Source organism: Euprymna scolopes, chromosome 2 (genome assembly GCF_053919585.1).
Source record: "Euprymna scolopes isolate OS-2025 chromosome 2, ASM5391958v1, whole genome shotgun sequence".
NCBI classification, from domain to species: Eukaryota; Metazoa; Mollusca; class Cephalopoda; order Sepiida; family Sepiolidae; genus Euprymna; species Euprymna scolopes.
Window position 1 is genome coordinate 125,499,084 of NC_136483.1, and position 27,645 is coordinate 125,526,728.

Here is a 27,645-nt window from a genome sequence, read left to right on the forward strand (position 1 = left end):
GAAGTATTGAAAGCATACTATGAGGTTTAAAGCGTTAAAAGCATTTTGGGTTGATTGTTAGCAAGAACTTACTCTTTACAAATTCAAAATTTGACTTTTGGGGGTGATTTTGTCATTTTTGTTAGCTCAGTAAATTTTTTTCAATTTGGTTAGAAACCATGAATTAAACTGATTCTATGGACATAATTGAAAGCAGTTCATCCAGACCTTTTTAAATATAACAATTTCTGAAAATTGGCTTTCAAAATTGAGAAAATCCTCAGTGTCCGAAAAATTGCAGCGATATGAAAATTTTCAAAAGGCCATAAAATTTGAACGGAAAAAGGAATTGAGCTGAAATTTTCAGGATTTACTCCTTTCAATGGTACTAAAAGAATCTGAAAGTTTCGGGAGATTTGGAGAACATCAATTCCAAGCCCTCACTGAGATTGGCTGGACTGACCCAGGATGGAGTTTGACTCCGAAATATATTTAAAGTATAAATTTCAAACAATTAAAATATTTATTTTCGTAATATTGCGTTGTAATTTGGTTCTCAAGCGCACTTGATGTATATTTTATTTTATTCATATTTCTATTTTTATTTGGGGGTGGCTATTTGTAAAAAGCTTAAGCATTTATATTATTTTTGGAGAAAGATTTCTGTCGCAACAGAAAAATATTCAACAAAATGTTTACGCGGAAAATTATTTTACTTAAAACTATTGATTAATATAAAACTATAAATATTATATATTTATATACATATATTTACACTCAATCAGATGTGTTTTGTGCACTGATAAAAATGGCTTTTTTTTTTTGCTTTTTTTTTTTTTTTTTTGCACTTTTTAAGATTTTAAATATTTATAAATGTTCTCATTATAAACAATTATTATATTGATTATAATTTTTTGACAGAAGATATATAATCAATAGCATATAAAACAAGAAAAATGCAAAATTATCCAACTATATCAATATAAATCTTGGCAAATTATGTAAATTTCGTTTAAAAAAAAAAAATTTAATAAATTGATCTAAAATTATATTTGATTTTAAAATGAAAAAACATGGATTGAAAAATAATAAGTCAATAAATTATCAATAAAGTTTGTCATGAAAAAGGATGATTGGATTCATTTTAATATGCAATCAAAAAAAAAAAGCAACTACAAAATACACTCAGCAAATTATCAATAAATTTTGTTATAAAAAGTTTGTACATTCGACATAATTTATGTATACTATTTAATTTTAATGAAATAAAACATTTTTATCTAGTTAATATTTTATCAATCATTTTTATGACAAAATTTATTCATTTGAATTTGTTGATTTGGGATTTTTCGCAATGTTGTTTTTTCTTTTGCAAATGAAAATTAATCTAATCAATTTTTGTGACTACAAAATTGATTGATAATTTAATGATTTTAGATTTTTATCATGATTTAAATTTTTTCTTATGTTATATATGCGATTAATTTTATTTCTGTCAAAAAATTATATTATAATTTCTTTTAATCGTTTTTTATAATAAAATTTATAAATATTTAAAATCTTAAAAAGAGCTAGAAAATTACAATTTTTATTAGTGCATAAGGCACATCTGCTTGAGTGTAAATAAAATAGTTTTTTAAATTCTAGTATCTTCCTTTTTAAAATTTAATATTAATCGATAGTTTTAAGTAAAATAATTTTCCAGTTAAACATTTTATTGAATATTTTCCTGTTGAGATAGAAATTTATTTCCTCGAAAATACCAAACTTTTTAAAATTCATCAGCAACATTAACAACAACAAATAATTACATTATATTTATTGATTAATAAAACATGCTAGGAATCACATGAAAAATATATGATGCAATATTTACAAAAAGAAAATTATAAATTTCTGAGTTATAACAATTCATAACAGTGCCATCACTCGCCTGTAGGGATCTACTTCAGCATGGCAGGGACCCCCATGCCATGCTGAAAGTGATGGTTGACTTTTAAAGGAAAGAAGGCCACCATAAATGTTTTTGCTATTGGATGGTTTTTGGCTTGGTTTCTGTCAATTATTTATTTTTCATATTTTTTCAAAAGAAATGCCAATATTGTTGGATAATGGAAGGAAAATTGACATAAGAAATATTAGTGTCGCTAACAATGTTTCACTTGCCATTTCTAACAATGCAAGTAGAATGCCTAAAATTTAATCAAAGTGTGCATAATAAAAACCTATTTATTTGAACACACAAATATTTCATTTCAACAGAAAAAGTTCCAGTCACTTTTTCCAAGTGCTCAGTATTTTATTAACATTCGTTACAATGTTTGAGCACTGAAGAGTCAGTTTTGAGCAAACTTTTAAATTGCTGACGACCATCAGTAGGATAGAATTGAATAACGTTTAAATTTTATCAATCAGCACAGTTTGGAATCCACAACCAGTTTTAAAAGGTGCAATTGCATTCTCTATTTTGTAATTTTGGGCAGTGCTTTTTGCACATTTTAATACTTTCGGTGTTTTACTTTTTGTCTGAGAAAAGGGCTGTAAAGAGATCACCTTCCCTATTAGATTATGAAGTTGATTTTAAACGCTGTCAAAGAATAATAAAATGCTCTAAGCGACACCTCCCCAATTTGAAAACGCCATCTAACTTAGGATGTATCTGAGTTTTGCAAAGCTAACATATTGCATCGGGAGTTTATACTTTTGCAGCAGTAGAAAGATCCTTTTTTTTTTTTTTTTTTTCCAGCAACCTTAGATTGGATACAAGTCTTATTTTAGATCTCGTGTTAAGTCCTAGAATTTTAACTGGAACTTAAAAAAGGGTCTGAGCATTGGTAGTGAAAGCAGAGAAGCTTGGTTAAAATTAACAAGCTAATTTCCCCCATTACACCTCATGCTCCAGATCAGAAGTGAAAGAATCAGCAAGTTTTTGATTACAAAAGCTTTTTAAACTGTTGCCGTATATTAAAAATAAACAAATTTGCATGTCAGAACGTAAAAAAAATTTATTGTAGGTTAACATTCTCCTCTGTGAAAGATTCTATTTTTAGGCGATTACATGTGAATATCTTGAAAAACCTGACAGAAACTAAAAAAACAAAACAAAAAAAAAGACAATTTAGAATTTTGATCAGTTTTGCATATAAATTATTAATGTACAATGATCCCTCATTTTCAAATCGTTCTTAGATAACCATTTTTTCTGTTTTACTATATCAGATAAATGATGCATGTTCTTTTTGGGGAGGTTCTACATTTTTATGCTATTACATATCATTTTATGTCCTTCCCACTCAGACTTAGGGTTAATGGTAAAAGATTAGTTAGTTTCTTTAAAAAATTAATATGGTCCAGAAATGAGATATCATTTTGTTATATTTATCCATGAAACTCTTCCTTATACTAAAATTCTAAAATATTTTTTCCTTCCATCAAAAGTATTTGTCTAAAATAAATACTCAGAAAATCTTAGAGGTGATGAATAACAGCGAGTGTTCATCTACAAATTTACCAAAATTACTTTACACATAATTGTTTGACAACCAAGGTTTTTGCAACAATTCCAGGACTTAACCATTTTGCAATTTTTCACTTTCTTCAGCACCATCTCTATCATGTCAGATTTGATCTCTTGCTTAAAAAGGTCAGGATTTCAATGAAATTAAATGCTGAACAGTGTTTACTTCCAAACATTTCTCTTATGCATGTTCACACAGAAATCCCCTACAATATTTTGTTAGTTATATAGGTAAGCTTATATAATCAACAATGTCAAAGTTTTTCCTGTTCTATGGTATTTTATAATTAGCTCTAATCTACTATAATTTTCTGAAATAAAAATCCACATTTCAGACAAAAACAATATAATTTGAATTAATCAAAAGAACTCTTCCTCAGATTACATCTTAAATATTAATTAAAAGTCACTGTTAATTAACTAGATTTTTAAGTATATTAACTTAAGGTTCTATTAGTCGAGCAAGTAACTGTGAAACGTGACAAAATGTTGAGTCAGAGCAAAGTTAGTTGTAACGACTACTATTGTCTAATGAAACTTTGGGGATACTATAAAAACACAAATTTTTAATTTCCTCGCCAAATATTTAATGAATTCCTTTGGAATAGTGATAATAATCTTCATGTTCTTCTGCTTCATTTCACATATTTTTATATATTTTGATATTGATTTAAAAAAAAAATCTTTTTTACAAAATTGATTCATTAGTTTTTCACTCGGGCAAACTATTCATACTAACATAACATTTAATAACTGTTTGCTGAAACTATTACTACTTTCTACTAGCATAATACTGACTGCTTGCTAGAATTATTGATGCTACCCTTTTCATTCTAACTTTAAGTAGTTTAAGATATAAAAAAATCATTTTCTTATATATATTTTTACTAGTGGTGGGACGATTAATCGGAATCGTTAATTGTAAGAATCGTGTATTTTGGGAGGCATCGGAATCGCATTGTTAAAAAATACCTTAATTTTCCGATTCCTTCATTACGATTTTTTTTGTCTGATGTTGAAAAAAAGAAAAAAAATTCCTGATATTTCTAACTGCAAGAGAGAAATGTAGCATGTTATAAAAAGAAACCAAAGAAATTCATTATTAACAGGGCAATGCTTAGTGCCCCCTCCCTTACAAGGTTCATTCATTCAGATCTATTGTGATCAAAACTACAAAAGAGTTAACTTGAAAAGAAGTATGCAGGGCTCTACATTGCGAGTAAAAAAAAAAAAACAAAAAAAAAACGCTTATCTTTTTGGCGACTGTTTTTTTTACTGCCAAATCTTCTAATAGTGAATGAAAATGCTTTTTCAACTTATATTTTCTTAAAACGAGCAAAGTCAAATTATTTAAACAGTAAAAGGTTTAATAGAACAATCTACTTTTTTTTCTTATTTTAAAAGAAGGCTTTTGAAAGAAATATCTCTAAAATGAAATTGATCACGTATTATTTCGCAAAATTTGGACAGTAGTCGGCTTCTTTTGAAGTTTCAAAAAAACGACCCCATACCTATCTCTTCCAAACCTAAAGTTATTAAATAACCCCTTCGTTAATTTAAGGGTAATTAATTCAATTCAGTCAGGTTGTTGTTTTTTTTTTAATTTCATTGAAATAAAATCCATTTTTAAAATTTTTTTCTCCAGAAAGATAAAACCCTGAATTTGATTATATTAAAAGCAGAATAATATAATCTTTTTTCTAGAATTTTAAATTGAAAATTAAAAAAGTGTTTGACGCAGTTTTTTGCCGAACGAAAAAGAAATTAATATATATTTTTTAAAAGGTGTTGTAATCAATTAATTTTTATGTCTAAATAATATTTACGATTAATTTAATAATTTCATTTTAAAAAGTATTTATAAATAGAATTTTACTTAAAACTTATAGTTTAACAATATTGAACCGCATCAACCATGTGTGAATTGAACACAGTCAACCAAAAAAAAAAAATTAAAAAAAAATGCATATTTGCATTTCATTATGTAAACTTTTATACATTGGTTTCAAAAATTAAATTCTATAAGTTTTTTTTTTTTTTTTTTTTTGTTAACTACTGGTTGGTACAGTTTACCGCTCCATCCCTTTATATTTTTTTCTTTTTGTCTTTTTTAGCGGATTATTTTCAATTAATTATCCAAATAAGTGACTAGCTTTAAAACAAAATTTAATAGTAATTTATTTGTTTACAGATAAACTGAATTTTCTAATATGGCCTCAAAGTCCAAAAAAAGTCTTGCATGGAAACTTTTTGAAGTTGATGAAGATGATGAGTTGAAAGCCATTTGCAAAGTCTGTCAAATTAAAATATCGCGAGGAACAAAACCATCTAACATGACCATAACCAATATGTTAAAACATTTAACTATGAAGCATCCAAATGAATTGGAGGAGCAAAATAAAAAAGAAAAGGAACAAAAAATTACCAACTAGTCACTCAGAGCAGTTTTATTAGTGAGGGTCGAAATCGCAGTGTCTTTTTTTTTTTTTTTTTTTGCCTAAGTCACCAATTTTTTTAACCTTCCTTAACTTCAAAGAGTAAATACAATATATACAACTAAAAAAATAATTTTTAAAAATGCTGATTCTATTCATGAAAAATTCTTTTAACTAGAAATTAAAACTTAGGTAAAGATAGCTGACTGACAGCAACAGGAGCACTGGTTAACTACTGAACCACATGGAAAGGTGTGGGGGAGAAAAAAAGGAAATTAAAGGATGATAATAAATCATGATAACCGTCTTTGAAAGGCACTAAACTCATAAAATTTACTTCTTTAAAATTTTAGGTGGCATTCCCCGGCGATTTTAAAGCACTCTCTCTCTCCAAAAAAAAAAAAAAAAAAAGAGATTTAATTTTTAAGTTTGGGAAAGATATATTTATTATAACCGAATTCCTGTATGAAGACTGGATCTACTTTATTGGACGTTAATTTGTGAGATAAGTAATTTTTCAATGTTTAATATATTTTTAAAGTTTCAATTATCAATTAAATTTTTTTAATTGCGTTATTTTTTTCAATTTATTTATAAAAAAAAAAAACAGGGTTTAAAATGTATTTTTCAAGGTAACAAGCTTCGAAATAAGTCTAATTAAAAAAAATCACTTAATTTTTAATTTCGACAACCCTGAGAATTTAATTATTAAAAAAATATTGAAATGTGACATTTTTTTTATTTAACATTTCTATTAGTTCAATTAATTTTCTTTCAATAATTCATTTCACTCAACAAACTTCACCATTTTTTGTTTTGTTTTATCTTTTTCTGTAATTTTGGTAACTATTTTTGCTCAATTTTATCTAGTATTTCATTTGTTTTTTATAGTGGTATCATTTTTATATGTGTTCCTTTGATATACCCTATTTCAAAATTATTTTGGCTAAACTTATTCTTCACGTTAGAAACAACGTGTAAAAGTAATGAAAAAGTAAGAAAAAACAATAGGTGTTAACTACTCTTTGTGAATTATGGAAGTCTGAAGAACTGCCGTCACAAATACAACTATCAATAGCCAAACAAAAAATCGTTTTTGAAATTCCTTTACTTTTAACTTTTCGCTATACCTACCTTTAGGTATAAAACACAAAAACTTTCGATTAATGGTATTTCTCAAATATGGTCGTTAACTTTGGAAGGGTTATTTTGTATCTACAGCGCCATGTCACATGGTATATTGTTTTTTTCATTACGCACGTTCATTTATAAATTATTAAATTAAATATTTATCTTTTTTTTATATTTAATTAGTATATATATTTTCTTTCTCTTCCGCTATATTTTTTTTTATTTAATTCATTAAATCTGTAAATTATGAGGACCAAAATAATGAATCGTGTTAATTTATTCTCTAATTTTCTTGTTTTTGTTCTGTTATATAAATTCTATTTTATTTGTTTTTGCTCTGAAGGATAAATTTTTTTTTTTTTTTTTTTTTTTCTGTATTCCAATTAAGTAAAATAAATTTTCTCTAAAATAAATTTTGCTAATTTTTCCGTTTAGTTTACTATATAATAATTTTATTTAAACCAAAACACGACGGTGTAGACATAAAATATCTCTTCCAAAGTTAGGGAACATATTTGGGAACTACCAACAATAAGTATAAAACTACCTGGTATATTTCAAAACAATAATTCCCTAGGAATCGGAATCGTACTTGGTATCGGAATCGTTAATCAATATTTTCCTGGAATCGGAATCGGAATCATATAAAAATTAGGAATCGTCCCAACACTAATTTTTACATAGGAGGAGGAAATGACTTAGCGAGATACAGGACCGTATTAGTTTCTTTTAGAATTGTAATTAACTTTTTAATTACCATGTATTTTAGTCATTTTCACAAAAAAAATGTTTTTTTAATTTTTACTAAAAGTTCCAAAACGATTTTGTATTTTTTTTTAATTTTTTTTTTTTTTTTTTTTTTTTTAATTACATTTTCACCCCAAACAAGGCACATTGCCACTTTGGTGTAGGGGGCTACTATGAGTCAGCAACTACTGGGGCACTATGTAGGGATTTGGGCAGCAAGATGTTGGTTCACGTTGCACTTGAACTTCTGCATGTCAATACAATTAGGGAAGCAGGATCCTGGAATGGAATTCCAGAGTCTAGCGGTTCTGGGGAAGAAACTACTAGAGTAGAAAGATCTTTTACATCTAGGGATCTCTACTGTGTGGGGGTGGAATTTAGCTGCCTGTTGGGTTTGTCGAGGGTGTCTGCGTCGTGGGAGCACAAGTGTCTGCAGTTCGTCAGAGCATTCACCATTAAAATACTTGTAGAACAAGCAGAGGGACGCAACGTTTCGTCGATGGGACAGAGGCTGAAGCTTAGATTCCAGTTCAGGGCCTATCAGATTGGCGACTCTTTTTTGAACCTTGTCTAGGAGCGAGAGACTAGTAGTAGACGCACCAGCCCAGATGTGACAACAATACTCCATACATGGGCGAATGGTGGCCTTATAGAGATACAGGATACTTTCAGGTGTCAGTAGTTTTCTAGCACGGTAGAGAGCCTACCTTTTTTGCAGCGGCCCTGGCAATGTTTTCAATATAATTGTTCCAGCTCATGTTTCCTGTGAACGTTAGGCCAAGCAGTTTGGAAGATGTACTCTCAGACAGGGAGTCACTGGCCATTGCTATTGGTGGCAGAGAAGGTTTCTTGTAATTATTGAAGGAAACCAGTTTAGTCTTGGCAGCATTGAATGTGACCATCCATTTATTGTCCCCATTCCACTACAGATTGGAGGTCATCCTCTAGTGTTTCTGCCATTTCTTTAGAAATGTGTTCATTTGTTTTCCTGTCATGCCTGTTATAGAGCGTGGTGTCATCAGCATATATACCCATCTCAGAGGCAGTTTTGTCGGGGAGGTCATTAATAAATATCAGGAACAATAGAGGTCCAAGAATAGACCCCTGAGGCACTCCCGCATTTATATCACACTGTTTAGATGTTCGACCGCCGAGGACAACCTGGATTTTTCTCTTATCTAAGAAGGATTTAATATATATATTTTATTTATTTATCAGCACCACTGCTCTTCTGTTGTCTTCAGTCTCTTTTTTTCTCTCCTCTCCCATACCCCTTCACTTATACACTCTCACCTGCTCTCTTACCCACTCACTCCCATTTCATATGCATCCGCACTCTCTGAGCCTCTCTCTTACCCTCTCATCCCCCTTCCATTTCCCTCATACCCCTCATCCTCTCCTTTCATATTGGCAAAATAACATCTAATTAATTTTATTTTTGCACTTTTCTAGATCAGGACTTAATCTATTGTAATAAATAAAAAGTACATTCAGTTCAACAAAAATCTATACGAAAATTCATCTTCTGCTTCAAAGAATCACAATCGTAAAATAAATATAAATTATCGATTGATACTTTTCGTAATTTCAATGCTGGCAGAAGAGACATCTTTTATTATAAAGGCAAAGATGATGCTTGGGTAAGAGGCAACTACAGAAACCTAATGTTCAAAAATTAAAGAATGGCAGGCAACATGCATTAATGAATTAAATTCTGCTTCATGCCTGATTATTGCATCAGATGCAGGAGGAATATAGAGGAATATATTGATGCGGACAAAAAAACATTTTATGGTGTTCATTGATTTGGAAAGAAACCTTTGATAAAGTCTTCAGGAATTTATTATAGTGGATGATATGAAAACTTGGGCTAAAGTACTGACTCATTTGGATAGAACAATTTATGTACATCAATGCTAGGAGCAGTGTACGAGTTTTCAGCATTAAACTCTGCATCTATCAAGGCTTCGTCCTTAACCTGCTTATTTATCATTGTTCTTGAAGCCCTGGTTGAATTACTAATGATCAGTTTGCAAATAGAAAATTTAGAAGTCTTGAACAGGTTGCTCATAAGAGTTTGTAATCCTGGCAGATACAATGGTCTAATTACTACTTTAGTAGAAAAGTAACTTGGAAGACAAAGAACTTAAAAGTAAATCTATCAAATATAAAAGTGATGGTTAGTGGTCCAGAACAGCAACAACTGAAAAAATTCCTATTAATAATCACGTTCTGACTATAGGAAAGATCTAGTTCCATACAATGCAGTCTGTACATTATAGGTTCACAGAAAGTATAGTGGCTTGTCTAGACACCAGTTATAAATGTGAAACGTTTCTAGTACAAGCACACTCCTTTAACTACAGACTTTATACTGAGGTGAAATTGGATGACATCTCTCTTGGAGTGATGAACTTATTTTTGTTATCTTAGGAATGTTTGGAGAGTTGGAGGTGGATGCAAGTTTCGCTCTTACTAATTCTGATTGGTATGGAGTAAGTTCTACCAACTGTTACCGGTCTTGACATCACAAACGATTCCTCTCACTAACAGGGAAGGGCATATAGCAGCTGTCTGATACTGTATGATGGGGAGTGCTGGACCTCTACTCAGTCCTCACTTGCTTGTCTTTAGCATAATGACAAAAATTATCAGATGGATATGGAATGTCAGGTCTATGAATTCTGATACCTTGTTGGCAAAGTTTGTTGAACTCTTGATCAGCTTGCAAGTTGGTTTAGCCATGTTGAGAGGAGCGACTTAGAAAAGAAAATGCAGAGGCTTTGAGATAGTGTTGGAGGAAAGTTTGATGTAAGCCATGAACAATACGAGCAAGCTAAAATAGTAAAAGCCATTTTAAGGCCCACCTCCAAATGAGTATAGGAAGGGCTGTTTATTTCTATTTTTGGATGAGAAAGGCTCCAATCAAACACGAGAAGAGCTCATATTGTAAATTCTATTTTTAGAAGAGGATGTGAAAAATACATCGCTGCATGCAAGCAAGCCTTGTATAACCATTTCTCTTTTACCCAGCAGCCAGTTGGCTGGACACTGCAATCACCAATGGTGCTGTTTGACCCCATGCGAAAGAGAAAGAAAAAAATGATGCTAAACCCAAGAATAAAGATAGGAGAGAAAATATCCTTATCTACTGAAAACAGCAAGGAATAAATATTACCTGTCAGAAATTCGGATCCCAAATATATTTGTCTGCCTGAAAACTATACAGTGTTTACGCTTTCACCAGGACTCATATGTCTCTCCATTGAACATTGGTCGGGATTTTTCCTTGCATCGCTCATTCATATCGTGTAAGTCAAATTTCTTCTGCATACCATTTTCTAAGATGCAATGAAATTGTTTTTATATAAGTTCGATCCTCACCCCATTTGTATTACACTCTATTTTTTTGTTTTTTTGTACAATATAATCCCTAATTATTTACTGCTAAATAAATATCTATTTTTAAATTATACCTCAATCAGTTTCCATTGTCTCTTGCATGCCTGGTCTGTGGTGTCATAAATCGAATACCCCCCTTACCCCTCCATGTTCTGTTAACTTGGAACCCAGGGACCTAGGAGCCAATTCCCAGATTTATTTTTATTATCATTGTCACATGTACACTATTGTGTGACAAGATAGATGTAGTGGAATTTTAATGTAATTAATCCTAAACACTGCCAAACTTAGTGACTAAATGTCAAACGTATGAACAAGAGAAATAAGGTTATAAAATGAATGATTCTCAAAGTAAAAACTGACAAAATGAAAGCAAAATCTGTTACTTTCACTAGTATAGCTATAACCTTTGTCTATGTACCCCCCTCCTCCCAATAAAAAAGAGATCCAGGAGTTACAGGGGAAAGTGAATTAAAATACGAAGCAAAGTAAAGCATCGCATGTAACATGTTCTTATGGTTTTCAATACTATTGCCCCTAATTCTATTAGTTTTAAATTATGTTCTAAAGAAAAGATTTCTCATTTTCATTCTTTCTAGAATTGTTTTCGTCTTTATTTCTTAACTAAATCTCCAGATTGTCTTTGATGAATGTCATCGAGCAAAGAACCTTTGTCCAGTTGGTTCAAGTAAACCAACTAAAACTGGACAGACTGTACTGGAATTACAAAATAAACTACCCAAGTCCAGAGTTATTTATGCTAGTGCCACAGGTATGTACAACTTTTATTTTGGGTAAAAGATGGATGCTACTCTTGTCTAGAAGAGAAAAAAAAAAACACTTGTTTGCACCTTGTATTTTTTCATTGTTTCCAAAAAACGTGTGTCTACTTACAACTGTGACTTTTTTTTTTTTACGAATATTAAAATGAAAAGCAAAATAGTATAAAGTAATGAAACAAACTTAGAAATCCTTTAATTTAAATAAAACAGTAAAACATTCAGTAAAGAAAAATTTCATGCCAGATCATTCAGGTCTAAAACCACTCCCTTTAGTCCTAATATTCTCAGATGTGGTTAATTTTGTAGCACGGTCGAGGGTACTCTCCTTTGCAGCAGCATTTGCAGTGTCCTCATTGTATTCGTTCTATTGCATGTTAAGCTGAGGAGTTTGAAGGGTGGCTATTGATGGTTGAGAAAACTTATGTAATTGTTAAACGAAATAAGCTTAGTCTTATTAACATTAAATGTTACCTTCCATTTATAGCCCTACGGAATGAAAGTCATTTTCTAAGGTTACTGCCATTGCTTTAGACATGTGTACATTTTTTCCCTCGTATCTATTATATATCCTCCGCAAATATACTCATTTCGGACACAATTTTATCAGGAAAGTTGTTTATGAATATGAGGAATAATAAAGGTCTGTAGATCGATCCTTGAGGCACTCTCACATCATATTTGGATGAATATTCATCAAGGATAACCTGGATCTTCATCTAATCTAAAAAAGGATCAATTTTATTTTGTATTTGTCAAGTAATATTGTATGACTTCATTTTCATTAGAAACCTTCATACCAGACTGTGTCAAACACTTTGGGTGGATAAAAAGGACTACTGCTTTAACCTCCTCTACCTTATCCGATACAATGACCATTGAAATATCCATAGTAGGACGGGCTTGTCTATACTCTTGATCAGAAAAGGATTAGCTTTTACAAGGTAAACAACTAGTACCTAATTGATTAATTATTTAAAGATTTAGCAAAGAGGGGGAAAAAATACCGATGGAATAATTGCACGGGTACAAGAGGTACTTTTCCAGTTTGAAGAGTACAGGTGCGAGTTAAGCAGAGTATTTCTCAGTCAGTATAGCAGATCAGGCCCACAAGCTTGGAGGTGTCTGAAGGTGTTTATATTGCAGACATGAGAATGAGTAATTTTCAGATCGTCACTACTCTCTGCATAACAAAATTTGTGAGAGTGGTTTGTGATGTCTAAGGTGAAGTTGATGGCAAATTGCCATGTAAGTAGTTCAGCACAAGCGACCTTCTTGTTGGATAATAAAGGAAGTATTGATTGCCTTTGATTTATATTAATATTCTAATCTAAAAGGGTAAATCACCTTTGAGTTTTCCAGAAATTGAGAGTTCTTATCTGCAATGCATTTCCTGGTTATTTTGGTATATTGCATCTAAAGGTTTTGGTCTATTTGTACCTATGGTGGATGAATTGGTGGAATACATGCTTTTTACGCAATGGCTGTTGCACAGGTTGCGAGTTTGGCTTGATTTTGCACCATTCAGTTGCTTCATTTGTATGCTGTTCAGCAAGAAGAGAAAAGATATTTTACTCCATGTGGCATCTCTGATTTCTAATTGCTTCCAAATCAGCTTTTTCAAAGTATTTTTTTCAGTTTTAGCAATGGCTCTTCAGCTTGAGGTTGAGAATAAATCTTGTGTTTTAACAAACATGGTATTTTTACTGAAAAAGTAGTGTAAAAACAATGTGACAAAATGCATATCGTCTTAAGTATGGAAAAATAGCCAACAGGGTGAAGCACAAATATAGTTATAACTTCGTTATTTTTACTCAAATTTAAAAAAAATAAAAAATAAAAAATTTAAGATTTCTTAGATCATGTCATAATTTAGAAATGTTAAGCAATTTCAATTTTTTCCATGTTTATGGCACATAGATTAAGCACCAAATTACAAAATTCTGAACACAGTATTTTTGTATTTCAGATCACCATGTAAATCTCTTTATTTGATCAGAATATTTGTAAAATAAAATTTGGTTAATTAATAATTTAAAATAAAATTTTTAAATTCTATTAAAAAAAATATCAAATCTGGGTTTAAAAAATAAATGGCATGTACCTTGAGCTCCTAACTTATTCAATCGTCCCAGACAGGATCAAAAAGGATTTTTCTGGAAAACTTTTATTTCTTCGGATTCCTGTTTCTTTTTTTTTTTTTTTTTTTTTTTTTAAATCTTAAAATTTTACAATTTTTCTAGGAATGTGAATGCCTGATAGATAGGCCTGTTAAGTAACAGCTATTCCAAATTTTCAAAACTTGATTACTTTATTTTTTATCTTTAGTAAATTTAAGATCAGTAATTTTAATGTTTCATAAAATACAGCTACTTCTAATATTAATTGAAAGAAAGCATCTATTACAATTTGATTTATAGTGACCAGCTATCCTCCATGTACCTCTAAAAATTAATACTCAGTGATCTTGGCAGGATTATTTTTTTCTTTTGATTACTAACCATAAAATTTGAAAATTCTTTTAAAAAAACAAGTTTTATTTTTTCTCTAGCAATTAGAAATGTTACTTCATCTTTTGTCATACTTTTATTCGTTTTTATCATTAGTAATTATTTGTTTCTCTTAGGTGCATCTGAACCCAAGAATATGGCCTATATGACCCGTCTTGGTTTATGGGGTCAAGGGACACCATTTAAAGAGTTCAGTGATTTTATTCAAGCAGTAGAAAGACGGTAAGCTCATCACTTTCATTATTAAAAACTTTGTTTTAAATAAGTTGGAAATTATATTCATACTGGACATTTGTAATTTAAGAAATGATAATGCTCTATTATTTTGATGCTAATTGAAGTACCCAACTATGTTTGGTATTTCCAAATGAGCAATACCCACCAACCTTAAGACACTTTAAATAATCACAAATTTTTAAGGGGTTCTACAAAAATAATCATATTTTAAAAACCAAAACACTTAAGTTCTCAAAATACCACCATTTTGTTCAGAAATGTATATGCTTTCATAGAGATTAATAAATAATAATCTACAGTATGTATTTGAAGAGTTTTGGGCAAATAAACTGACAAAAATGCTAATGCCATTAATTTTTGTAACTTTTAAAACTTTTTTAGAAGTTTGTTAGCACTCTAAAGAATTTTATCATGAAACCATATCTTGGTAGGGTACAAAATAAACTGGTTCATTCCCACCTTTTTTTTTTTTTTTGTCTTCAAAATAAAACTTCCACGATGACAAGTATCAAACACTAGTAGGTGGAAGGGCTTTGCTCGGGCATAAAATACGCTTAAATATGATATTTTGATTTGTCCAGATTGTGTATATTTTATTTTTGAGAAGTGATTTCAAAAGTAAAAATAAAGTATTTAGGTGCCATCAGCTAGAACCGAAACTAACATTCAAAGATGGTGAAATTACCACTGTACCAACATGACACGCATATAAACCAATTAAAAATAAACTAAAATGAATGGACAAAATGTTTCAAGTTTTTTGGGGGCTTTTTTTTTCTTCAGTTTTGACCCCCTTAAAAACCATTTAAACCGGCTAAAGACCCGAAAAAAATTCAATCATTTGAGACCCCCAGCTCTGCTCTGCGACTTTTGGAGGAGATAGTTTGAAAATATGGAAACAGACAGACATTTATTTTATATATTATCTCCATATATAACATTTTAATTGCAGAAATTCCCCTCTAGACCAAATTACTATAGGTTTACAATAACAGATGCCACATACAAATTTATCATGTTTAACCTATTATCCACCATCTTATGTAACTTTATAATACTGTTTTATGCATATTTATTCGTTATGATAGAATCCTACAATTCATCCTAGGAGAAACATCATCATATCGCCAATATTTTTAGAGGAAGTAGTTCCTATTTTTCCCTCTAAATCTAAAGTTCTCCACCACCAACCCGTCCAGACCAGGAAGATATCTACACATAATTATATTGCCCTGACACCCTAAACTGGGTCATACACTCGGAGGTATACAATTACCTTTTCACTTTCTGATTCAAAAAATAATTTCTCCCTACTAACATTTCAGCTATTTTCATTGGCTGAGAACATAACTATTATTCTATAATAAACACTGTCTTATAAAATATGAACACGTCAGACCTTTTCAAGTATGGCCGCTCTTTCTACACAAAACAAGTGTTTTATGAATATTAAACACTCATAATCATTGTTACGTACTTATACCCTCACATTTACGTGCAACTAGCCCCTCACCCCTACACTGACGCTACCAGATCAGACTGTCTATTGGCTTCCTGAGAGAAATGCACCTACAGTGATGTTCTGTTTTTTCTTTTCTATTCTCTTTTGTAAAACTTATATTCTACAAAAATGAAAACAGCCCCCTTTCCCTCCCCCCTTTCCTTTCTCTTTCGTTTCCTACTTCCCAACCCCGTCGGTGGGGCATTAGAATACACTGACTGCCCCCCTGCAGAGAGAAAAGTCCCTCAATGGGGCCACCTGTTGGCGACCCCTAATGCTCTAGAACGGGATCCTGGTGGCTGAGTACCTCAGGACCCGGATCCAAGTGGGCGTGAGTCTACAACATTCCACTTTGGCCCTTACTTCGGTTAGACAGGCGGTCGGGCCTTCCCGACCTGATCAATCAGTAAATCCTCACAAAAAAAGAGAAATACAAATACATTGCACACAAACACCGTTAACAAAAACAAAAAAACATACTGATATTAGTAATACACACGGACGAAAAAACGCTTTGGATAATCACAGATTTCAAGGTAGTTCTACTAAAATAGCCATATTTTTTAAACCAAAGCACTTCAAGTCTTCAAATTACTACTGTTTTGTTCGGAAATGAATATACTTTCAAATGAGTTAATAAACATGAATGTACATTATATATTTTAAGAGTTTTAAGCAAATAAAGTGATAAAAATGTGAACGTCATAAAATGGCGTTTTCGGTAAGGTTTTGTAATGACCCCCCTGTTTTCTAAAGGTCCGTACCGTGATTGTTTGATAATTTCGTCATGAAATTTGGGAACCAATTAGAAGAGGTGTTAATCTTAATACTGTCAAGTGTCCGAAATATTTTTGACCATTTCTTTTTTTGTCGTGTTAAAAATAAGACTTTAATATGACGAGTATTGAACATTTTGAAAAAAAAATTCTTCGGACACTCAGTAGTAAGTAAATCAATCTTTTTACTATCTTTATCAATTAAAAGTATGATTTTATGTTGAGTAGGACCGCGGTAATTGATAATTTAAAAAGACCTACCCGAAAAAAAAAATTGTTTCTATTTCTTGAATTTGGTCAAATGAAGTTAGTATTACTAGAAGCAGCAGCAGCAGCTCCAGCCTGTAGAATCAGCAATAGCACAGTGTATAAACAACACACGTTCTTTAATTTTTATTCAAGAACGAATTAAGAAAAACATGAAAATATGAATATAAATGTTCTTATATGTTTAATGAGAGCTATTTTGTTATCAGAATAACATTAGTTTAGAACTATTCGGTTTTCAGAATGTATAATAACAACAATCCCAACCAATTTGGCATTATGAATCTGTTGCAATTTCTCACATTGCTCGTCAAATTTAAAAACATGGTTAAAAAAACAAAATAAACTTTTGTAGATATATAGCTTGCATGCACTTTTATTCTTTAAATTAGTTTTGAACAACGAATTAAAACAATGTTTTACTGCGAACAGCCACAAATGTTTTTTTTTTTTTCAAAATCAAAATAAGTATCAAAATCCCGTTTATACATAGATTCGAAAAAGTTGTCAAAAAACAAATATATAACAATAAATGTTATCAAAGGCAAGATAAGTTACTTTTCTACCAAACTGGATATATTTTTTGTGTTTTTATTTAATGTAACATGTTTATTCAGCTCGAAAAACATACAGTGTTTACCGATGTATTGGAAAATTAAAAATGGCGCCCGGCCCGACTCTCTTTGACAAGGTAAGTTTGAGAAAAGGAGTTAAAAATAAAAGACAACTATACAAAATACTGTTAAAAACTCACCGAATATATGTCAGCCTATGTCACGGTAACATATATTGAGCAAGTTTCTAGCAGTATTTTGTCTACTTTTTTATTTTTAACTCTTTTCCCCGAAACTTACCGTTTCAAGAGAGTCGGGCGCCATTTTAAATTTTCCAAAACATCGGTAAACACTGTTTTCAAGCTGAATAAACATGTTACATTAAATAAAAACACTAAAAAATTATCCAGTTAGGTAGAAAAGTAACTTGCTTTTGATAACATTTATTTGTAATATATTTGTTTTTTTGACAACTTTTTCGAATCTATGTGTATAGTAATACAAACCCTCAAAATCTATATCAATATTCTTGAAATTTTAAAAGCAGTTAGAAAACACATCAAACTACAATTAGGAAGCTTTTTATTTCGTTATTTTTTTTTTCTACTTATTAAACGAAAGATATTTTTACAACCTGCTCCAGCGTAGTATAAATGGCCTATGGAATTAACACCTTCAACCTCGAAAATAGAAATCAACAAATTTTTGAACGCTCTCTTTGAAAAAAAGCTCTCTTAACTTCACCTCTAATACAAATTATGTGTGGCAAGTCTCCTCCTAAAACACTCTTTAACCCTAACAATAACACTAAGTTCGAGTGGCAAGCCCCCCCCCCCAACAAAATACCTCTGTAAGCCACATACAAGCATCTAAAACAAACAAACAAAAGATAGATCCTTCCTTAAAGAAAAATACACATAAAAATAAATTGGTTAACTGTCCTAAAATGCTAGAATGGCCAGGAAATGATGAATTATTTTACATTAAATTTTTGTGAAACTAACCGTTCCCCCCTCTAATATTGTTTTTGTTAGCTTTGTCTCTGTCAAGTTTTCAATATGTTCACACATAATTTTCCTTAGCCCTACAATTAATTCAAAGTCCGAATGGCAACCCTCCCCATATTCTCATTGCATAGAAACCCTCTTAAAACTACACATAATCATCTTAAAAAAAAAAGAAAAAAAAAGCATGCATATTTTCCCATAGAAAAAAAAAAAACAGTTAACTGCCCTAAAATGCTAGAATGACCTGTAATAGGAAATTATTTTACATTCAATTCTAAAATAATTTGTTTATCTTTCATTAAAGTTTTTCATGGCATTTTATACATAATTTCCTAAAAAGGTAGGATCACATTTTGGAGGGGTGGTCAGAAGGAGTTGAGTGGGGTTAAACAGAAGGTGTTAATCTACAATAATACCTAAGAAATATTGCAATATATTCATTTTTAAATGGTCTTATGTTTAGATTTAAGCTTTTTGTACATAAAGCACATTACAATTCAACTTTGAGTTCTCCAACTTCTTTTCTGTTTATGGATACATGGCATTTTTAAGGAATTGCTGCATATTTATGCACATTTACTGCAGATTATTTGGAAACCATAAACTTTTGGATATTTTCAGTTGCATATTCTGATTCCTTGTACAAAAATACACTTATATGGTAAATTTCATTTCTTAGTCTTGTGTTTTAACAAAGATATGACATTTTTACTGAAAAAGTAGTGTAAAAAATGTGACGAAACGCATATGGTCTTAAAGAGGGAAAAATATCCAAACGTGTGAGGCACAAAAATAGCCATAACTTCCTTAATTTTAATCAGATTTTAAAAATGTAAAAAGATTCTTTCTTAGCTCATCAAGCCCTTTCTATGCATACCAATATTGAAATATCTGAAGCTATTTCAATTTTTTCATGTGTATTGCTACTGATGTTAGAAGGCGATGACAAAGGCCAATCAAATAGTGAAACCTGTATGCTTCCGACAAAGAAACGGTCATAAGCAGATATACTCACTGCTTGAGTATATCATCCTTGTATCCCTGGGGTGTTTGGGCGAATGGGTTTCCCCCAACCATATCCCAATATAGGGCTCCGAGGAGGGTGGGGGAGCAAGGATGATGAAGGAAAAAAAAAATAATTTATGGCTTCCAAAAGAATCAAAAGACCCCATCCAGAAAGTGAATCCTGATCCGAAAGTACACACCCCGTAGTAAAGTAAATATTACCACAAATATCCAAGAAATTGCCATCAAGGCCATACTGCACAAAACAATAACAGTATGCTCTACATGTATTCCACCAAACGAAGATGTAGACAAAGACTAATTGAAAAAAATTATCAACTGCTTAAACCCTTCATCCTTTTAGGTGACTTTAATAGTCAAAATATACTATGGAGATGTAAGGACATTAACAAAAAAGGCAGAACAGTAGAGGAAATTATTAATGAAAACAATATATGCTTACTCAACAACAGTTCACCCATATACATCAATCCAGCTAATAGAAGTCACTCCGCTATTGATATAAGTATGTGCGACCCCAAAACATATTTGGATTTCAGTTGGAGTGTGCATGACAATACCTGTGGCAGTGACCACTGCCCAATTCTAATCGAAACCCCCTAACCCATCCACAATGGAACCTAAACAAAGCTAACTGGCAAATATTCAAGGAAAAATACAAAACTAGATTGAACCACATCGAAACTATCCATGACACAGTAGAATCTTTTACCAAAGCACTAATAGAACCAGCAAATGAGTGCATCCCAAAAACCTCAACAAGCAATAAACACAACAGACCCTGGTTTAATACTAAATGCCAACAATGCTTGATAAGCTGTAGAAAAAATTCCAGAAACAACCTACTACTCCAAATCTTCTAGAATACAAGCAAAACAAAGCTAAAACCCGTAGAGTTATAAGAACAGAAACAAAAAGAATGCTGGAAAAATTATGTCAGCAAACTGAACTCCTCCACTGAACCAAGAGTAATATTGGAAATGATCCAAAAAATTACAGGTAAACAACAATCCATACCAATCAAACACCTCATCATAAGTAACTCTAGCATACCTGAAAAAAAATACTAGCTGAAACCTCTTCACAAAATTCTTCTAACTTCTACAGTACAAAATTTAGAACAATCAAACAAAATGCAGAGAAATATAAACTGAACTTCAAATCAAAAAAATCTTGAAAACTATAATAAACTCCTTTCTCTAACTGAACTAGAAGATGCCATCGAAAGATCCCATAACACTGCTGTAGGACCAGATGAAATTCATTACGCATTCCTGAGACAGCTACCTACTGAAACACTAAAACTCCTATTAAGAATCTTTAACACATTACTACTTTGATGTAGGGGGCTACTATCAGAGACATAAGCTACAGGGGTACTATGTGGGGAGTTGGACAGCAAGATGTCGGTTCACATTACATTTGAACTTCTGCATGTCAGTACAGTTAGGAAAGCAGGGACCTGGAAGAGAATTCCAAAATCTAGCAGTTCTGGGGAAGAAACTACTAGAGTAGAAGGGTCTCTCACATCTAGGGATCTCTACTGTGAAGGGGTGGGATTTAGCTGTTGTCGAGGGGGAGGGGTACAAGTGCTTGCACTTCGTCAGAGCATTCGCCATTTGAGTACTTGTAGAACAGGCAGAGGGATGCAACATTTCGTCGATGGGACAAAGGCTGAAGCTTAGATGACAGTTCAAAACCTATCAGGTTGGCGACTCTCTTTTGAACCTTGTTCAGGAGCGAGAGACAAGTAGCAAATGCACCAGCCCAAATATGACCACAATACTCCATACATGGCCTTATAGAGGTAAAGGATACTTTCGGGCGTTAGTAGCTTTCTAGCATGGTAGAGAGACCCTACCTTCTTCGTAGCAGTCCTGGCAATGCTCTCAATCAATCTCTAGGCCGAGGAGTTTAAAAGATGTACTTTCAGATAAAGAGTTTTTGGCCACCATTTGGTGGTAGAGAATGTTTCTTGTAGTTATTGAAGGAAACAAGTTTAGTCTTGGCAACATGAATGTGACCATCCATTTTTGTTCCCATTCCACTACAGATTGGAGGTCATCCTCTAGTGTTTCTGCCATTTCTTTAGATATGTGTTCATTTGTTTTCCTGTCATGTCTGTTATAGAGCGTGGTATCATCAGCATATATACCCATCTCACAGACAATTTTATCAGGGAAGTCATTTATGAATATTAGGAATAAGAGATCCAAAGATAGACCCTTAAGGCACTCCCGCATTTATATCATCTTGTTTAGATGTACGACCATCAAGGACAACCTAGATTTTTCTCTTATCTAAGAAGGATTTAATTATGTTAAGTATTCTTCCAGTGATACCGTATGATCTAATTTTCCTAAGACCTTTATGCCATACCCTGTCAAAAGCCTTAGATATATATCGAGCTACCGCTCTACCCTCCTCTGCTTCGTCCAGTGAATGGTATATACGTTCAGAGATTAGTTAGGTTTGCTGTGGAACGGGCTTGCCTAAATCCATATTGTTGGTCGGTCAGAAGTTTAGCATCTGTAAGGTGATGGACTAGAGCTTGGTTGATTATGGACCCAAATATTTTGGCGAAAAGTGGGAGGAGGCTAATGGAGCGATAATTTACTGGGTCAGTTCTTTGTCTAGAATTCTTAAACTGGTACCACAGAAGCAGTTTTCCAGCAGGCAGGAAAGCAAGATTCATTAAGGCATTTGTTGTAAAGTTTGGAGAGAACTGGAGCTACTTCGGCTGAGCATTTTTTTAATTGCACAGCTGGGATGAGATCAGGTCCACATGCTTTTGAAGTATCAAGATTTTTTATGATAGCATGCATCTGAGGAGGAGTGATTTTCAGATCGTTTAGTGTGGTGTTTGTCTGCAAAGGAAAGTTAGGGAGGGGTGGTTAGCAGGGTTCAGTGTGGAGTTGGAGGCAAACCGACTGGCAAGCATGTTAGCCTTCTCGGTTGCTGAGCAAACAACCTCATGATTGTTGGATAGGAGAATTGTTGATTGCCCATTATTTACTACACTGTTGTAGATTTTCCAGAAGTCACGGGTTCCTAATTTCTGAGCTTCGATGCGATTTTGGTGGTTTCAGTAAATTCTCTCTTAGCTGTCGCTATTTCTTTCTTACAGTTACTTTCGACTTATGTCTGTAAAATTTGCGGTACGCATGCTGCCTTTGCGCAATGGCAGCTGCACAAATAGAAGTAAACCATTGGGGAAAGTGGGGCTTGCTATAAAATTTCTGCATGGGAACATGTGCTTCAATTACCGTTTTTAACCATTCAGTGGTCTTATTTGCGCACTGTTCAGCAGGAAGTGAAAAGATATTTCACCATGGGGCATATCTGATGAGATCCCTGATGGCTTGATGGCTTCCCAGTCAGCCTTTTTATAATATCTTGTTGTTTTGAGCAATGGCGCTTCAGTTTTGGCTCTAGAGTTTATGGCGATTGCAATCATTATCACTGGATGATCAGCGTTCCCAAGTGGGCTGTGGGCATTTGTTACACAATCATCAGGAACTGTGGTCAGAAACAGATCTGGAAGTGATGCGTGTTGTTCTTGCTAGTCTGAGAAACCTGTTGGAAACGTAACCATCTGTGATAGGGAATGATATATAGAGAAGTGTGTTGTGCTACCAGCTGCGTCTGTGTAAGTAAAAAATCCAAACCAGTTGCTGTTGTGGACATTGAAGTCACCAAATACATGCACTTGCACCAAATACATGCACTTGTGTGCTAGTGTCGAGGGAAAGTGCTATATCTATGCTGTCAGAGACTTTGTTTATTAGGGTACAGTCGAGCAAGAGCGGTAGAGAAAATAAAAGTAACTAATGGTATGTTGCATGTTAAGTCTAAAGCACATAAAGGCTTGATCGTCCGATTCTTGTTTTGTTTCTGATATAGACTCCAAGCCCGTGCATATGTCCGTCAGTCCTTATGGAAGAGTGGGAGATATGCAGGTAGTCTCACTTAGTGCTAAGATATCCGGGGTGTTTGTTAGGAGAAATGCTTCAACATCATTTAAATTAGTTCTAAGCCCACGGATGTTCATAAATGCAAATCTCAAGGGAGGAGGCAATTTGGTTTTGTTTGAGTTTTAGCCTGGTTTAAGCGTGATTTTTTTATTGTACTGTCATGTTTTTAAAAGAGTTTCAGTTTAGTTAAGTTGTGCTGAAAAAGTGGTTATGCAGAATACCAGACATTCAACATATGGAGATAACCACAATAGCAATCCCCAAACCAGGAAGAGAAAACTCAAACCCGCAAAACTATAGACCAATTTCACTAACCAGTAAAATAATGGAGAGAATAGTTAATGACAGACTAGTGTGGTACTTAGAATCCAACAACATTATCTCTAACCTACTGTATGGATTTCATAACAAAAGAAGTACAATCGATCACCTGATTCGCCTAGAAACAGCTGTAAGAGAAGCATTTATAAGGAACTGTTATATCCTTACTTTAAATAAGAATACAGCAAGAAACACTGGGTTATGGGTGAAAGACAAAGCGGTTTATTTACAAGGGAATACATGTGACATAAGAGTTACTCTGCCTCTTTTCTTATTCTCTTCCTGTCTTTTCTCTGTCATGTGAGGGGGTCAATATATCTATTGTTCATTTCATCTATGAAGGGATGTTAGGTCATTCCATTATATCACCTTCCTCCCAAGCTAAATTCTTCCATCGAATTATGCTTCTACCATTTTTTCCTTTTTAGACTTTGTCCAAAAAATTAGGTCCTTTTCCTTTTCCTTTCACTTCTCCTCACCATTTGTGTTTGCCGATTTTTTTAATTTTTGGAGAGTGACTGGATTTCTGAGTTACTGGTACTTCCTTTTTTGGAGGTTGTATATGGAAGGTGTCATATAGTACTTCCATTGGTAACTTTTTGTTTCTGACTGTTTCTATGTATCAGGGTCTCAGTTGATTAATGTTTTTTGTGGAAAAAAGTCTGCCCTGTTATAATGTAAACCATTCTCCTAATTCTTCTTGAGATTATGCCTTCTTCCTAAAAACTCTTCCCTGCCCGATAATTTTTGAAGAAAACTTTATCCCCATCATTGTAAGTCTTGTACCTTACATTATCCTTGATACTTTTTTTTACTTTTTCTTTTGGGATTAACCGGTCGAACATCGAACGTACCTTCCTGGCAAACATAATTTCAGCTGGGAATAATTTAGCATTTGGATTTGGTGTTATCCTATTTATTGCTAAGAATTTTTGAATGCTTTTTTCTTCCGTGTCGATGTTATTATTCTTTTTTTAAAGCTCGTTTAAAAGTATCAACAAATCTTTCCCTTTGATGGCGGGTTAAAAGTTGGTGTTGTAATGTGTTCAATAGCCAGTGCCTCACAGTAGTGCTTGAATTCTTGACCTGTGAACATAGTGCCATTATCACCTACAATTTTTTTCGGAACTCTGAACCGACTAAATACCTCGTCCAGCGCTTTTATTGTTTGCCACTGTAGGGTGTTTGTATTTAAAAATTTCTGGCCATTTTGACATACTATCTACGATTACTAGGTAATAATATCCCTTCAGAGGTCCTGCATAATCGATATGGATGCATGCCCAGGGTACATCTATTTTAGACCAAGGTTGCATCCGTATGGGGGGGGGGGAGATCTTGCGGCTAATTGGCAACCGTTACATAATTTCACCATTTTCTCAATGTCCTAATCCATTCCAGGCCAGTATGTGAATCCTCATTAGGGTCTTCATTCTGGAGATTCCAGGATGTCCCATGTTGAATTCCTTTAGGATTTTCTTTTGTAATACTTGCAGTATTACCACTCTGTCTGCGTACATCAGAGTTTCCTCACACATAGAAAATGGAAACACTTTTAATCCTTTTCTATTCTTTTCATCTTGTCCCACTTGTTTGTTTTTTTTTTTTTTTATCTTATTAATATATTTATCTGTTTTCGCTGCTTTCTTTATTTCCTCAAGTGTAACAGGAAGTTCCCTAACAGTATTAATATATCTGTTCATTTTCTTTTAGTGCTGCTATAAGTTTCTTCAAATTCAGTTTTACTGGGGATCAATCTTGACAAACCATCTGCATGTGCAATTTTACTAGATGCTAGGTGTTTCATTTTGAAATCATAATTGAGCAAAATAATACTCCATCTCTGTAATCTATTTGCCGTATGAGTAGGAATCCCTTTTTTCGAACCAAAAATCGATAGTAATGGTTTATGGTCCATTTCCAAGACGAAAGATCTTCCATGAATGAATCTATGAAACTTTCTCATGGCATACACAATCGCCAGCTCCTCTTTTTCGATCTGACTGTACTTTCTTTCAGCGGGTAATAAAACCCTCGAGGTGTGAGAAATTGGTTTTGTAGACCAATCTTCCATTCTGTGTAGAAGCACCGCTCCTAAACCGTTTTCGCTTGCATCTGCCACTACAATTAAATCCTTTTTCGGATCGTAGTGTTCTAACGCTAGATCCGATAACAAACATCTTTTAATTTTTCGGAATGCTTCCTCACATTCTTTTGTCCAGAGCCATTTTTTATTCTTCTTCAATAATTCATTTAATGGTGCTCTTAGTTCATGCATATTTGGGATATAAGAATTATAGTAGCTTGCTAGACCCAAGAATGACTGTAACTTCATTACATTGTCTGGTTTTGGCATGTCTCTAATTGCTTCTGTCCTATTTGGGTTAGATCTTCTACTTTTCCAATCAATTATTTGTCCCAAATATTTAATCTTCTCCATACCAAAATTACATTTTTCGAGAGCCACTTTAAATCCATAGTCTTCTATTTTCTCGAATACCTTTCGAATATGGTTTTTATGTTCAACATTTTTGCTTCTTATCAAAATGTCGTGCTGGTGCTACCAGATCAGGCTGTCTATTGGCTTCCTGAGACGAAATGCACCTACATTGATTTGTTTTTGTTTTCTATTCTCTTTTGTAAAACCTAATTATGTTATACGAAAAACAAAAACAAAAACAACAATCCTTCTCCCCTCCTCCCCTACTTTCTTTTTCCTTCCCTACTTCCCGGTTGACTCTGTCGGTGGGGCATTAGAATATGCCGACTGCCCCCCTGCAGAGGGTATAAGTCCCTCAATGGGGCCACCTGTTGACCATGGGTGGCATCCCGTAAGGCTTACGAACGGAATCCTGGTGGTTGAGTAGATCATGTCCAGGATATTTTAAGGACATGAGATGCAACACACCTCTTTGGCCCTTACTTAAGCTAAGACGGGCGGTTGGATAGGCCCGATCCAATCAATCGGTTGGTCACGCCTAGCCCTAAATCAGACAGACATAACAAGAAAATATGCTTGCACTTCCCACACTATACAATAAACTGATTTAGTAAGCGGTGGCTGGAGGGCCAATCAACTTGCTGAATAATGGACTAAACACGACTGAAAAACTGAAATTCTTACTGAAAACGAGGCCTTCAGAAAGAAATTGAAGAACCACAGGTGCTTGAATCCACCAGCAAGAAGAGTATACTTTTCCTGTATCCCTGTTGGGTTGGGGCGAATGGGTATCCCCCCCCAACACTTCCCATATAGGACTCCGAGGTGGGTGGGGAGCATGAAAAATGAAACAAACCAAATATATTAATGGAATCCAGAAAGCCTCAAAAAAGAAACCACACCGAAGTATCTGATGCCAGTAGTTCTGACACTGAAACAGAGCTTCATCAAAAAAACCAGAATGTTCCCCGCTTCATAGTTATAGAAGCAACTGAAGGGGAACCAATAACCAAAATATCCCCATTCAAAATTGAAAAGATTC

General features: G+C 33.1%; 1 protein-coding gene across 2 annotated transcripts in view; it reads left to right on the plus strand.

Moving 5' to 3' along the window:
- The window catches only part of LOC145295939 (protein strawberry notch homolog 1-like), a 329,531-nt gene that overhangs the window by 91,690 nt on the left and 210,196 nt on the right, over positions 1 to 27,645 (plus strand). For both annotated transcript variants that reach the window (XM_080141823.1, XM_080141832.1), the window contains exons 10-11: positions 11,848 to 11,983; positions 14,617 to 14,722. In XM_080141823.1, the coding sequence (XP_079997949.1) occupies positions 11,848 to 11,983; positions 14,617 to 14,722 (242 nt within the window). The remainder of the gene's footprint in view (positions 1 to 11,847; positions 11,984 to 14,616; positions 14,723 to 27,645) is intronic.